This window comes from Halichoerus grypus, chromosome 2 (assembly GCF_964656455.1).
Source record: "Halichoerus grypus chromosome 2, mHalGry1.hap1.1, whole genome shotgun sequence".
In the NCBI taxonomy this organism is placed as follows: Eukaryota; Metazoa; Chordata; class Mammalia; order Carnivora; family Phocidae; genus Halichoerus; species Halichoerus grypus.
The window spans coordinates 167,591,838-167,605,575 of NC_135713.1; the positions used below are offsets into that span (position 1 = coordinate 167,591,838).

The 13,738-nt window shown below is 52.8% G+C and overlaps 3 protein-coding genes across 3 annotated transcripts; 2 read left to right on the top strand and 1 right to left on the bottom strand.

Moving 5' to 3' along the window:
- The first annotated feature begins 1,119 nt into the window (after positions 1–1,119).
- VTN (vitronectin) lies at positions 1,120–4,114 on the top strand. The gene is made up of 8 exons (XM_036122539.2): positions 1,120–1,315; positions 1,409–1,528; positions 1,605–1,925; positions 2,005–2,144; positions 2,402–2,558; positions 2,756–2,908; positions 3,327–3,680; positions 3,918–4,114. The coding sequence occupies exons 1-8, from the start codon at positions 1,252–1,254 to the stop codon at positions 4,028–4,030; spliced, it is 1,422 nt and encodes a 473-aa protein (XP_035978432.1). The 5' UTR covers positions 1,120–1,251; the 3' UTR covers positions 4,031–4,114.
- A 1,294-nt stretch (positions 4,115–5,408) lies between these two features.
- SEBOX (SEBOX homeobox) lies at positions 5,409–7,029 on the top strand. The gene is made up of 3 exons (XM_078066366.1): positions 5,409–5,439; positions 5,581–5,741; positions 5,883–7,029. Exons 1-3 carry the CDS (start codon positions 5,409–5,411, stop codon positions 6,261–6,263), a joined length of 573 nt encoding a protein of 190 aa, XP_077922492.1. The 3' UTR covers positions 6,264–7,029.
- Positions 7,030–8,821: 1,792 nt separating this feature from the next.
- VMA12 (vacuolar ATPase assembly factor VMA12) lies at positions 8,822–13,681 on the bottom strand. Its single transcript, XM_036122550.2, has 6 exons — positions 13,430–13,681; positions 12,050–12,123; positions 11,622–11,711; positions 11,063–11,105; positions 10,738–10,850; positions 8,822–10,420 (listed from the first exon to the last, which is right to left on the bottom strand). Exons 1-6 carry the CDS (start codon positions 13,638–13,640, stop codon positions 10,325–10,327), a joined length of 627 nt encoding a protein of 208 aa, XP_035978443.1. The 5' UTR covers positions 13,641–13,681; the 3' UTR covers positions 8,822–10,324.
- Positions 13,682–13,738: the final 57 nt, after the last annotated feature.

The following is a 13,738-nucleotide window of genomic DNA, read 5'->3' on the forward strand; positions in this document are numbered from 1 at the left end:
GAGGACTGCCTCGGTTTCCCCGCAAACCCTGTGACACTGCAACGTGACGGCAACACCGTGGAGCGTGCCCCCTCCCCTAACAGCGGTTCAAGCAATCATGGTACCGATTCGGTACAACTCTCGAGACCCTTTATGCCTGTTTCTCAATGAAGCCTTGCGACAGGCCTAAGGGGTAGGGATTAGTGTTCCCATTTAACAGCCAAACTGACTGAAGCTCACAGAAAAGAGACTGCCCAAAGTCACACACCCCTTTCTGATTATGGAACTGAAAAAGTCAGTTGGAAACTCTGACAATCATTTTTTTCCAGGTGGTGGCAGGATTTCAGGAGGCCCAATGGACCCCTGACAGTGGGCACAAAATCAGGCCTTCTGTGCCAGGGGTATTTTCTGGAAAGAGGGATGCTACTTAGACTCAAAGTGTGAGGAATGATGCTATTCTTTACCCATAGGAAGTCTGAAGGTGGAGACGGAGCAGTGACTACCAAGGAGCAGTGAAATATGGGGAGACTAAGGAATCAAATCCAGTCCAAACGGTTAATATTCACCCAATTTTGCTGTGCTGTGAAGCCCAGCTTGGGGAAATCAATGCACCCAAGAGTTGAACCTAAACACGAAAATCTGTTTTTTTATGATAAAAAAATTCCCCCAGGATGCTTACCAGCATTCCTCCAACCCCCCCCCTTTCACTGCCCTAAATACACAGTGGGTGGGTGAGACAGTCAGAGATGTGCCTGATCAAACAGATCACAGATAAATAACCATTTATGGAGAATGAAGCTGGCGCTACTCCAGGCACTCGGCATTGCGTCTGCTTTAGCTTGTGTAACCCCCAACACAACAGGAGGCAAGCATTATTAATCTCACTTAACCAAAAAGAAAGCCAGGGCAGGTAAAACCATTTGCCCAAGGTCACACAGCCTGTGAGTGGCACAGTGGGCCTTCTTTACGTCCTCCAGATCCACTGTGCTGTTTCCCTTCTGTTATGACACGGAGCTTGGCAAGGATCCTATTCACAGTTCTCCCAGGCCCGGAGTTCCAGGAATGTGACCCTTTGCTGCAGCAGCCTCTGGGGCCCAGGGCACTGGGGGTTGGGCCAGAGATTGAGCAAACAGCAGAAAAGGCACAGCTCTTTTTCTCTGGCTCCTGCCCTCCCAGTCCCCACCTCGCCCTCCCTTCCTCAAGCATCGAAGTGGAGACCTCCCTCCAGGAGCACAGAGCCCAGCTCACCTGGCTAGAAGCTAGGGGCCTGCCATGGCCTCCCCAAGGCCCCTGCTGCTGCTAGCCCTGCTGGCCTGCGTTGTTCTGGCTGACCAAGGTGCAAGAGGGGATTGGCGGCTGTTCAGGCCAATGGAGGGTGGGCAAGGGTGGTCCGGGCTTGGCCATGCCAACTAACACCTCCTCCCCACAGAGTCCTGCATGGGCCGCTGTACAGAGGGCTTCAACGCCGACAGGAAGTGTCAGTGTGACGAGCTCTGCTCTTACTACCAGAGCTGCTGCGAGGACTATGTGACCGAGTGCAAGCCCCAAGGTGCGTCCAGAGGGGCTGGCTGGGCCAGGGGTCCCCTCTGCAGCTGGACACTCACCACCACCCACTCTGCCCGCAGTGACTCGTGGGGATGTATTCACTCTGCCAGAAGATGAGTACGGGGCCACTGACTACCCCGAGGGGTCGAGAGGGAGTGTCCTCACACAGCAGGAGAGCACCATGCTGACCCCTGGCCTGCAGACCCAGCGTGAGGAGTCTCCTGCCCAGGTACCTATTCTGGTCACTGAAGAAGAGGCTCCAGGAACTGGGCAGGAGCCCTCAGGGCCGGAGACCCATGCCGAAGACATCCCTGAGTCCCCAGCAAAGGAGGAGCTATGCAGTGGGAAGCCCTTTGATGCCTTCACTGACCTCAAGAATGGCTCCCTCTTTGCCTTCCGAGGTGACTCCAGGGGCACGTCTTGGGGGTAGGGGTCTGCCCCTGGAACATCCCCTCCCTCACACAGCCTCCCGCACTCTAGGGCAGTACTGTTATGAGCTGGATGAAGAGGGAGTGAGGCCTGGGTACCCCAAGCTTATCCAAGATGTCTGGGGCATTGAGGGCCCCATTGATGCTGCCTTCACTCGCATCAACTGTCAGGGGAAGACCTACCTCTTCAAGGTACCGGGCCCAGGGGCTGTGGGTCAGGGTCAAGGGTGTCTAGGCAGGGGTGGAGGGCTGCTGTGCCCAGGACTAGGGTGGGCAGGAAGGCTGGATCCCAGCCTGTGGTCCCTGACTGGGGCTCTTGAGGACAGGGAAGCCCAGGGCTCCAGGTCCCGGGCGACAAGCCTAGAATTGGGACTGCTGCCTTGGGTGGGGGACTCTGCCTGTGCCCAGCCAGCTTCCTCCTCACTCCCTCCTCCTTCTCTACCCCTTAGGGTAATCAGTACTGGCGCTTCGAGGATGGTGTCCTGGACCCAGATTTCCCCCGCAACATCTCTGAAGGCTTCAAGGGCATTCCGGACAACGTGGATGCAGCCTTGGCTCTCCCTGCTCATAGCTACAGTGGCCGGGAGCGGGTCTACTTCTTTAAGGGTACTAAGGGAGTGGGTGCGAGAAAGCAGGCAGTGGGGTGGTCCCGGTTTGCCTCCACACTCCTCTAGGGGCAGGGTCAAACTAGGCTTGCCCCCTGCCAGGAGCTCCTATCTTCAGCAGCCTTGGGGCTGGCTTTCCAGCCTTGCTCACACGTTCCCCCCTCCACCCCCCCCCCCCCCACCGGCTTCCCCGCTCAGGGAGACAGTACTGGGAGTACGAGTTCCAGCAGCAACCCAGTCAGGAGGAGTGTGAAGGCAGCTCCCTGTCTGCCGTGTTTGAACACTTTGCCCTGCTGCAGAGGGACAGCTGGGAGACCCTCTTCGAGCTTCTCTTCCGGAGCAGACCCTCTGGTATGGAGGGAGGGCAAGTCTCGCTTTCTCCTCCTGGGACCCTCTGGGGAGGGGCAGGGCACAGCAGGCCAGAGGGGGCTGTGATTGCAGAGCTATGGATCAAAAGCTGTTTGCTCAGGCCAGACTTTGTTTCTGTTGACCTTTGGGGGGAGGTCCACCTGGACCCCACACGTTGGACTTTGCCTAGCACAGCCAAGGGCATAGCCAGCAGGAGGAGTGGCCGTGGCTGAGGCAAGTGGGGAGGGCTGTAGTGGAGGAAGGCCAGGAGAAAGAGCACTGAACAGGGAGTCAGAGGGCCCGGGTGCTGTGCTCTGCCATGAGCTTGCGGCGTCCTTGGGCAAGGCACACAGCCCACTGTTGGGCACCAGATGAACTCTACAGGCCCTCAGGGTTCTCATTAACCCATCCCCTGCCACAGGTGGTGCTGGACAGCCCCGGTTCATCAGCCAGGACTGGCTTGGTGTGCCCACGCAGGTGGATGCGGCCATGGCCGGCCGCATCTACATCTCGGGCTCAGCTCCCCGATCCTGGGCCAAGAAGCCCAAGTCTAAGTGGCGTAGCCGTAAGCGCTACCGTTCACGCCGTAACCGTCACCGTCACCGTGGCCGAGGCCGCAGCCAGACCCCCCAGCGGCAATCCCGTTCAACCTGGCTGTCCTGGTTCTCCAGTGAGGAGAGCAGCCTGGGCACCTACAACTATGATGACTACGACATGGACTGGCTTGTGCCTGCCGCCTGCGAGCCCATCCAAAGTGTTTACTTCTTCTCACGAGGTGGGAGCCTCTGCCATCCTTGGAGCTTGTCTAGCTGGGTCTTCCCTGCTGTCCCTGGTCCCCCATGGGCTGAACATGGCCCTTGGGTGCTGACTCCAGAAAGCCAGGGTGGGAGTCCTTAGCTGCATTTTGGATGTTCACTTACCCTTCCAGGAGAGACCCATGTCTTCTTTCTCAGGGCAGGACTGGGCAGGGCCAGGCTGGGTCTCACACACCCTCTCCCGACCTCTCTTCCAGACAAGTACTACCGAGTCAACCTTCGTACACGGCGAGTGGACACTGTGAGCCCTCCTTACCCACGCTCCATTGCCCAGTACTGGCTGGGCTGCTCAGCCCCTGGCCACCAGTAGGAATCTGAGCCCACACAGCTGGGCCCTCCACTGCTCCTTCCTCAACCTCTTCCTCCCAGCCCAATAAAGATCCCTTGACCCTGAGTTTAAGACTACTGTCCTGACTGGGGTGTACAGGCAGGAGACAGGGATCTGCTTGGGGAAAGGAAGGGAGGCTGGGCCGTCACCATGTCTTGGGGGAGGAGAGCCACCTTGTGTCCAGTCCACATTGAGTTCAGGCCCTCTCTGTGAACCCAAAAAGCTCTGGGCTGAGGAGGGCCTCATGAGTGCTAGCCTTCCTCCTGAGCTAAGCAGCCCCTACCAACCTACCAACATTAGCAGGAGCTTGAACCCCACTGATGATGACAGGAGCTACCAAGTGCCCCTCCTAGCCCTGGGCTTGCTTTGCCTCTTGGAGTTGACTAGGGTCTTGGAGGAGAGAGAAGGGGCAGAGGGAGGTAGGCTTCTGGCTTAGCTTTCCTGCCCATCCTGAGCCTGCAATATGGTTAGCCTAGGGAACTGGTGTGCTCCCCCAAACCCACCCCTAGGATGAGCCTTTCTTTGAGGCCTCTGTCTCGGGTCTGGGGTGTGCGGTACTGAAAGTTAGAGGAGATGGAAGGGCAAGAACGCAAAAGAAATTCAAACGCACCCACTTCTCTTAGAAAAGTGGCTCCAAAGACTTACAAGGATGAATACTCTGCAAATACAAACATCTTTCTTAGAATGCCTTGATTGTACCTGTGGAACCTCCTCCGGTTCTAGGTTCCTGGACTCCAAGAAGCCCATTTGGGCTTTCAAAGGGTTGGATGCAGACGAGTCTCTAAAGCAGACCTGAGGGCAAGCTGGTAGTGACATCTGCTCCCCAGCCCTGCTGAGGGCGGGGTGGCTGCAGTTCACCTGCTATCCCTGTCATCCTCATCCTGCCCAGCCTTCGGTTGTGGCATAGGACTCCACCCACTCTCCCTTAAAGGTAGCCAGCGCCAGGGCACTGAGGGCTCCAGAAGGGGCAGGTGAAGCACTGGGAGCACTAGAGAGAGGGATTTTTTCAGCTTCCTGGAAGGAGTCCTAGGAAGATTTTCACAAAGTACAGGATTTCAGACACAGACTGCTGGAGTCCGCGGTGCGAGGAGCAGGGCTCGGACCGGCTTCCTTTATGAAGCCCCGGAGGAGCAGGGGCCACAGAAGTTTTGCTCCACCCATACCCACACAAGCCCCAACACTGCCCCTGGCCTCCCCTCCTTCCTCTGGGACGGCTCTGCTCCCCTCAAGCTGGACATGAAACCTCTCCCCTCCTGGAGGCGGGGCCAACCCTCTGAGCAGGATAAAATGCCAGGAGGAGGGGTGCGGTGCGGGCACAACCTTGGCATGGCCCTCTGGCTCCTCATTCTCCGCCAGCTCCATGGCCAGCCCTGTGGATGCATCCTCACCAGGTGATCTGGTGGGGAAAGGGTGGGCAGGGGGAGAATGTGGGGAAGGTGGAAGCGAGGGAGCAGAGAGTCAGCTGGGAGTTTTGAGGCTGGGATGGAGGCTCTCGCAGGGAGTCCTGGCTTGACTCCTACTCTGGCCCGCAGGCCATGCCAGTGGGTTGGGTTCCCCCCGGAGAAAGCGGACCACCTTCAGCAGGGGGCAGCTGTTGGAGCTGGAGCGGGCGTTTGCAGCACGGCCCTACCCCGACATCGGCACCCGTGAGCACCTGGCTCGGGTCACCTGCCTTCCTGAGGCCAAGATACAGGTGAGCAGTGACCCCCTCTCAGGGTGGGGGTACTCTCGCACAGTCCCTTTTTTCTGGGTATCCCCGCCTCCAGGTTTTGCTTTCCCTGTAGCTGGGGAAGGGGGAGCTGGAGCCAGAAGAGATTCCTTTTTCCCTTATCAGGTGTGGTTTCAGAACCGCCGGGCCAAGAGAATCAAGAACAGGAAGGCAGGAGGCCTAAGCCCCAGGCCCGAGCACACCCAGAGAGCCCGATCTCTTCCAGACACCCTCCAGCAGGCCCGGGAGCCCCGAACACTAGGCCAGCTTCCGCCCTCCAACAGCACACCTCAGTGTGCCTCAATGAGTCGACATGCCTCCTGCCCAGCTCCCGGCTTGAGTCCAGGGCAGGGCTGGGCAGGGGCTAAAGCTGTGGCCCCATGGGGACCAGCTGGGGCTTCAGGGGTCCACCTTTCTTCAGAGCGAGCCACTCCCCAGACCTCATTGGGCAGCTTATCTGACCTCATCTATGCCTCCGCCATCGTCACCAACCTGGACCACTCCTAATCGAAGCCTAGAACTTGGGAGACCACTCCTCTGGCTCTGCAGCCCACCCTGCCCCTTAGGACTAAACACATCAGAAGTGGATCCCCCACCCCACCTGTTACACAAGGGAGTTCTCTTATCAGAAGGAAGGTTAGCTGAGGCATCCCTCCCTCCCACTGTCCTCCAGGCCGGCCCTGAGTCCCCAGGGCCTGGCTCCTGCTACGCAGCGCCCTGCCCCTCCTGGAGCCTACGCCCATCACCATGGCAGGAGGTACCTTCAGAGAGATGGGGTAAGGGCCGGGTTGTCCACCTCTCTGGAGCCAGGCCTGGCCCCCAATTCTTCTCACCCCAGCTGACAAGTGGGGGCTTCATGTGGTGTGATGCGTTATAAAAGCTCTCCTCCCTCCAAAGAACGGGCAGCCGCCCCTCACTTTCAGGCCATTAGCTAGCTGCTAGGTGAGTTCGGTGAGGAGAGCACGGAAACGAATTCCAGCCTGCTGGGAACCAGGGCCCCCTCTTCTGACCTGCCACCACCTGGACAAATGAATTGGAACCATGGATCTGAAGAGGAAGTGATATTAAAGTAATAAAGTAGAAAGAGGAGCCCAGGGCTTATGTTCATTTAATTTTCACAAAGATCAGATCGACTGCCCTCTGACCTGAGGCTGTGGAGACAACCTGACAGATTTAGCGGGGGGTGGGGGCGTGCGCGCTGGCAACCTTGGGTTTTCGTATCACCATCATCTGTAATACCAACTAATCTCCAAATAAAACCCAAACTCTATACACTTAATCTGGATTGTTGTGTGCTGCAAATGAATGGGGACAAGCGCCGTTTGCTTTTGAGATGTATCTCCATCACCTAATCCCTAAATAGGGCCAGGTTTCACACAGATCCTGGGTGGGAGGCATTACCCAGGCTTCTACTGGGATTAGAGGGACAGTTAATTGAAGGGCTTAGGGCTCTGGCTGGGAGATGGGAGCCTCTGCCGGCACGTTCTGCTCCTGCTCCCACGGCTTCCAGGCCGCTCCAGCTGCTACCATTTCTGGAGCTGCTCTGCTCCAGGAAAGCATGGAGTTGGCAATCAGTCCGGGCTGGATTCAAATCCTGGCTCTGCTATGTAACCTTACAACTCTCTGAAAGTCTATGAGCCTGCAAAAAATGGGGGGTGATAATACTTGTCTTCTCTCCATTTGGGCAATGAGAAGCAATAATGTTAAGTGAAGGGCTTCATGTGGTGTGATGCGTTATAAAAGCTCTCAATTCACCCGAGGTGCCTTCCATCTCCATACAGCAGGCTAGGAGAAACCGGGAGGACACCAAACTTCTTGATCCTCTGGCCTCCTGCCAAGAACTCCCCTTTTGCCCTGGGAAGCCCTGGGCCCAGACTGCGCTGGAGAAAAGTATGGGGTGGTGAGAGATGGAGGAAGTGGCTGAGAGCAGAGAGAGTGCTCTTCTCTGTGACAAGAACCAGAGGACAGGCCACCTTATTGCTATCTCCAACTCTGCCCCTGCACGTGGAAAAACACTTTGCACGGTGAAGAATCCCTTGGCAGAAACTAGGTCTTCTACCTCTTGATCTCCAGCAGCTAGCACAGTACTTGGCTCATAAAGCAGTTCTCAGTAAGTGTTCAAGGCCACAGAAGCCTGCTGACTTGTGAGGAGGGGCCTGGGATCAAGGTAAGGACCCCATTCTAGTGAAACGGGTGTGTGTGTGGAATGACCCCAATCTCAGTGTGAGAAGACACCCTGCGGCAGAAGCTGTTTGAGGGGGCCTGCTCTTTATCTAACATTTACAAGCCTTCCAACCTTCCAATCCAGGTATCTGGGGGGTGTGAACGCTGAAGGCTATGTGGTCCCACACGCTACCTGGCCCACAGAGTTTAGCAAAGTACGATAGCCACGAATCTCCACAAACATTCAGTGTAGCTTTTAAACTCAGTCTTAAATGGTCTGGGTTGCTAGAAACATTATAAAATGCCATCTTAACTTTTTTCTCACAGTTGACATTTCTTTCAACCAACAACAGAACTTCTAAGATTTCTCAACAAAGTCATCTATGGTGGAACAGAAGGAATGAAACCTTCCCTCTCTCATGTACTGTCTGGGGAAGCTCAGACTGGCTATGTACCAAGTAGAAACTAGCAAGCACTGTGGAACAAATGTCTACTGAACCCATGAGCGTGTAATTTCTTTCCTCCTTTTTAAAAAGATTTATTTGAGAGAGAGAGAGAGAGAGAGTAGGGGGAGGGGCAGAGGGAGAAAGGGAGGGAGACTCAAGCAGACTTCCCACTGAGCTCAGAGCTGATGCAGGGCTCAATCTCATAACCCATGAAATCATGACCTGAACCGAAATCACGAGTCAGACGCTTAACCAACTGAGCCACCCAGGTGCCCCCTGAGTGTGTAATTTCTAAGAACAGAAGAGTACCCTGGGGAAAAAAAAACACCATAGGAATTCATAGTGTGAACAAATGGAAAGGAATATAGGAACCATTAGGAACAGACCCTGAACAAATATCAAAACTAAGGAATCTTTGAGCTTGTGTGTTGTCACAAGATTTGAAATAAGAATGCAGTGGATACAATAAATATTTATTGGATAAAAAACTGACAATTTTTAAGTACCTTTACACAGATTCTATCAGTATACCGCTAATCTAAGTTCTTTGAAGTTTAACATTACATGGGGACTTCAGAACAACCTAGCAGTCTTTGGCTCCATTTAACAGAGGAAAGACCACAGCTGGTCATCTGACTTCTCTCAGCCTCAGTTTTGTCTTCGGGAAAAGGGGCCTAAAGTTATTTCCTCTTCCAACCTCCAGGATTGTTATGAAGACCAAAAATAATCACGTAAAACAATTACTCAACTGTGCATGTTTATAAACTATTTTCCGCACTCACCCAAACCCAGATTTTTTTTAAGATCTTATTTATTTGACAGAGAGAGAAAGAGAGAGACGAACACAAGCAGAGGGAGTGGGAGAGGGAGAATCAGGCTTCCTGCTGAGCAGGGAACCCGATGTGGGGCTCGATCCCAGGACCCTGGGATCAAACCCGAGCCGAAGGCAGACGTTTAACGACTGAGCCACCCAGCGCCCCCCCAAACCCAGATATTTTAAGAACCTACATAAAATATCTTCCGTTAGGCTTATGTATGATGATATGTATACGTATTCATAATATATTATGTGTACGTATTCATGCGTATGCTTATTCATATTCACATATACACTTAAATCTGGAAACAGTCCCTATCTACAAAGAACGTCTCCCTTTATTAGCTGAGACAATCCACAGTAGGCATACTCTTCCCACCAACACACACAAAGCACAAGAGATTTTTCAATTAAAAGCAGACATACTGTTTTGCCATCTAAACTGGTTTCATTTTTGGAGGCAGAGCAAAGGGTGATGGAAAGGTGGGATGTTTAAGGAGGGCTGGTGAGTGGTAGAGACAGGTAGAAGCATATAGAAAATCTGAAAATGGCGAGCAGAGGATGAAGACCGAAACTAAGATTCCGGAAAGGCAGCTGCCTAGCTCCCAACTTCACCATCTGTACCAACCTTTCTCTTATTTGATGTCCTGTGATCAGTTCCTCTTCTGACACAAACTGGAGAGAAGGAATCCTTTCTGCTTTTTTGGAGGTTACTGATCTAAATTACAGGTCTGCATCAGGGATGTGTGGAGCAAGGGTGACCATCGATTTATGCACTTGGGGAAGTTCAAGGCAATATGGTCTACTTCTGGGAAGACCTGGATTCTATTTACTCCTGAAGGAGGAAAACCCAGCCTGGGCAGTGCCCAGATGGACTAGAGAAGGCAGATGGGCACTGGGTTCAGGAGAAGGAACTGAAAGACCAGTTCTTTTCAGTTGTTGTCTGACTCTCCTTTACTGCCCCTCTGAAAATTGACAGAGTACAGGGCTTTGGCAGGAAGAGCAGGTGGCCTTGGCTTGGCCCTCTGACTAACCAGAGCTGTGGACAAAGGGCCTGACAGGTTGACTGAGAGTCAGTGATTGGCAACTGGGAGCCTGGAGTCTCCCGAAACCTGCTCCAGACTTTGATGATGACCCATCAGTTAAAGCTCTCCCAACTCGCCTTCCATCGCCCGCACCATGACATACAGCTCGGCCAGGCCCACCACAGAGGCCACGATCAAGGCAGCCAGTACCCGCTGGGGAGAGAGAGAACCAGGCTTAGGGGATGCAGGCCAGCATCCAGCTCTGCAGCCTCTGGCACCTCTAGTAAATATGGGGGGGGGGCGTGAGGGGACCCATAAGTTGGGGGGAAAGGAAGAAAATAGGATCTGGATTCTCTTGAGGTTATTATATACTCCCATGACTGCTGGACAACTCAAATGCTCCTCTTGTTTACTACATAAATTTACTACTTGCTTAACACCTAACTTGTTCAAGGCACCTTCACATACGTCCTCTCTCTCCCACCAACACTCCCACCCGGAGCACCCTGCCCTGCCCAGTGCCTACTTACTGAGGCCATTTCCGTGAAGATGTATTGGCTTCCAAGGTAAGTGCAGACGAAGGCAGCTGCCACCGTGACAATAAAGTTGAAGATGGTGATGACCAGAGCTTTCACTGACCTCACTTTGGGGAAGAACCCAGGGAAGAAACCTTGAAGTCAGCATCCTCCACAAAGCCCTCTTATCTCAGGGCTGCCTCCCCCATCAACTGGGTTTCCTTCAAACAGCAAGCCTGAATAGCTCAGGCTTAAACCCAGAGCACTGGGGTGGGAAGAAGTGCCATGACCAACCCCTCCCAGGGAGAGGCTTTAGCAATGTGATTTCCCAGTACCTCACCTTGCTTTCCTAGGTCACTAAGAGTCCCACCATGCCTTGAATCCTGGGAAAAAGAAAATACAAATGACTCCAAAAGGAAGCAGCTCAGAGGCAGCCCAGAGAGTATCCATTTGTCAGTCTGGGCTCTGCTCTCTTTATTTCCCAACACATTAACTCTGCCTTCTCCATGGATTCTGTTGTCGGGGACCAGCTGGATTTTTTTCTGAACCACAGATCCAGCATTTCAGAGAAAGGACATAGGTTCCCAGTACCTATCTACTCCTCTCTTGCTCCAGGGTGGGAGCATGTCACAGAACAATAGGGAGCCCTGTCAGAAGAAAGGCTCCAAGGCTTATCTCCATCTCTATGACTTTTAAGAATTCAGTCACCATCTGAGCCCAGAGTCTCAGTAAAGGAGTTGGGAATTATATTAGGTTTGTATGCAGCACAGAGCTTCTATGGTCCCTGACTCGTATAAAAACCAAGCTTCCACGATGTTTTTTCCCTCTGTACCTCTTCCCAGCACAGGGCTCTGCTTTCAGGAGTTACTCAGGCCTTGTACTGAAGAGCAGGCCCTTACCTTACAGGTGACATTGTATGTGATCCGTTTATATTCCTCATTGGCCAGCTGTATCTTAATCTTCTCCAAACGGGCCACTAGCTCTGGGTTCTGAGGCAGAAAAATCAAATGAGAAGGGTATTCCCGGCTTGCTAGGAAGCCATGTCACAATCATTGGTTCATTGGTTTCAGGGGACAAAGCACTGCTAAAGGGTGCCAAGAGACCCATGCATTCATTAGTTCTGCCTCCACTGCTTTGGAAACTTTTTTGGAGGGATCTGTTTTCCAAGCTGTCAAGCAGGGAGGACAGTATCTGGCTCCCCCACTCCAGCTCTCAAGGATTTAAAAGACAAATTTTTGAGCCCAAAGGTTGATTCATAAATCTGAATGTATCGTGAGTAAGTCCAATTCAGCCAACACCCACTCTCAGAAATATATCCCTTACATACCCGGGGAGGCTTCACAACCTCTGGGAGATAGATTTCACTGCCTTCTAGGAGCTCATGAAGGTATAGTGTGGAACCTGGGAAAAAAAGATTTTTATAAACATAATGATGCATAGGACTAAGGTTGAAGGATTAAGATCAGAAAAGGGTCTGACCCTTCTCTTTTTTCTACCAAAATAAAACATGGCCATCCCTATTTCAATTCATCTCCAAGATCATTTTCAAGTGAGAAGAATTGAGGACAATTCCACAAAAATATCTCCTAGTGCACCCAGCTGACTAAGTGTCAGCTCTCAATTATCTTGCCAATGTCACAGCTAACAAGTAAGCCACTTACATTTGCGTTTAGATTAAGTCACACTGTGGCCACAACAGAAATGCCCTAAATAGGTTTAAGTCACAGTGATGCTAAATACTCAGAGAACAGTGTACTAGATGATCTGTAAGATACTTTTTACTTCCAATAGTTCTAGTAGTTGTGCAGTCTACAAAGGGCACCCTACTTCTGGGTAGGCTATGTTCATTCTGACAAAAGACCTTACAAACCAGTTTGTCCTAGTCCTTTCCTTTACAGTTAAGGGAACTGAGACCCAAGGATGAGAAACGACTTCTCCAAGGGGAGTTTGTGGCAGAGCTATGACTAGAACTCAGATGCTACTCCCAGTTCAGGTCTTTCAACACACCCTTCCATCATCCTATGTGAAAAAAAAAAGAAACTATCAGATTTGACTTCCTTTTTTTTTTTTAAGTTTTTTTTAAAAAAGATTTTATTTATTTATTTTTGACAGAGAGATAGAGAGCACAAGTAGGCAGAGAGGGAGGCAGAGGGAGAGGGAGAAGCAGGCTCCCTGCTCAGCCCCACCCTGACGTGGGGCTCGATCCCAGGACCCTGGGATCATGACCTGAGAGGAAGGCAGCCACTTAACCGACTGAGCCACCCAGGCGCCCCAGATTTGACTTGCTTTTGAGATGCAAAGAAATCCAGATTCCCAAACAGGACAAGCTCACTATCCTAAGTTGTTTTCTAATGTGGCTTAAAAGGAAGAAACTGAACTTGTGCGGCATTACTGGGTTAGAACTGGACTTCCTCAAAGGTCAGGCGGCCCTAAGGCGGCCTGGTAGTGAAGAGGAGACTCTCAAGAGAGCAGAAACTGCACAGGTAAATTTTGTCACCCACGAGAAATCCCCATGGAAGCTGTTGGAGTGGGTTGTCCTACGGTTTATGAGGTGACTCTTGGGTTGGCTAGATGACCGTTCCGCGGGTGGAGGAGAGTGATGGATTTTTTTTTCCCCCTCACAACGATGCTAGAGGTGGGAAAAGACTAAAGAGGGAAAAGACTCTGGAAAAAGAGAGGCGAGTCCGGGCTGGAGACTACGGCTCACCCCTCTCTCTCAGGTACTGATGCAGCTCTCGGATCAGGCGGAAGGACACGAGGCGCGCGGAGCCACTGGAAAGATCACCGTCCTTGTGCTTCTTCCCCAGCGCGGCTTCAAGTTCTGCCCGCAGCTTCCGGGGAAGCTGCTCTGGCTCCAGCTCCCCACCGGGGCCCAAAGCGCGAACCAGACGCTTGCCCGCCAGCAAACAAGACGCCATGTCTAGCGGACCTACGGTCAGGTGACCGGGGGCCGGAACTTCCGCCCATCGCGCGCCGGAAGGAGCATGGAGCTCACGGGGCGGGATGAGGCGGGGCA

Bases quoted from the DNA above. Each gene is read 5' to 3' on its own strand.
- VTN (XM_036122539.2), top strand. From the start codon at position 1,252: ATGGCCTCCCCAAGGCCCCTGCTGCTGCTAGCCCTGCTGGCCTGCGTT. The intron at 1,926-2,004 runs GTGACTCCAGGG...CCCGCACTCTAG, and splicing joins CTCCCTCTTTGCCTTCCGAG to GGCAGTACTGTTATGAGCTG. The intron at 2,909-3,326 runs GTATGGAGGGAG...CCCCTGCCACAG, and splicing joins CTTCCGGAGCAGACCCTCTG to GTGGTGCTGGACAGCCCCGG.
- SEBOX (XM_078066366.1), top strand. From the start codon at position 5,409: ATGGCCAGCCCTGTGGATGCATCCTCACCAG. The intron at 5,440-5,580 runs GTGATCTGGTGG...TCTGGCCCGCAG, and splicing joins TGTGGATGCATCCTCACCAG to GCCATGCCAGTGGGTTGGGT. The intron at 5,742-5,882 runs GTGAGCAGTGAC...TTCCCTTATCAG, and splicing joins TTCCTGAGGCCAAGATACAG to GTGTGGTTTCAGAACCGCCG.
- VMA12 (XM_036122550.2), bottom strand. From the start codon at position 13,640: ATGGCGTCTTGTTTGCTGGCGGGCAAGCGTCTGGTTCGCGCTTTGGGC. The intron at 12,124-13,429 runs GTGAGCCGTAGT...TTTTTTTCCCAG, and splicing joins TCAGTACCTGAGAGAGAGGG to GTTCCACACTATACCTTCAT. The intron at 10,851-11,062 runs GTGAGGTACTGG...TCTTCCCCAAAG, and splicing joins TAGTGACCTAGGAAAGCAAG to TGAGGTCAGTGAAAGCTCTG.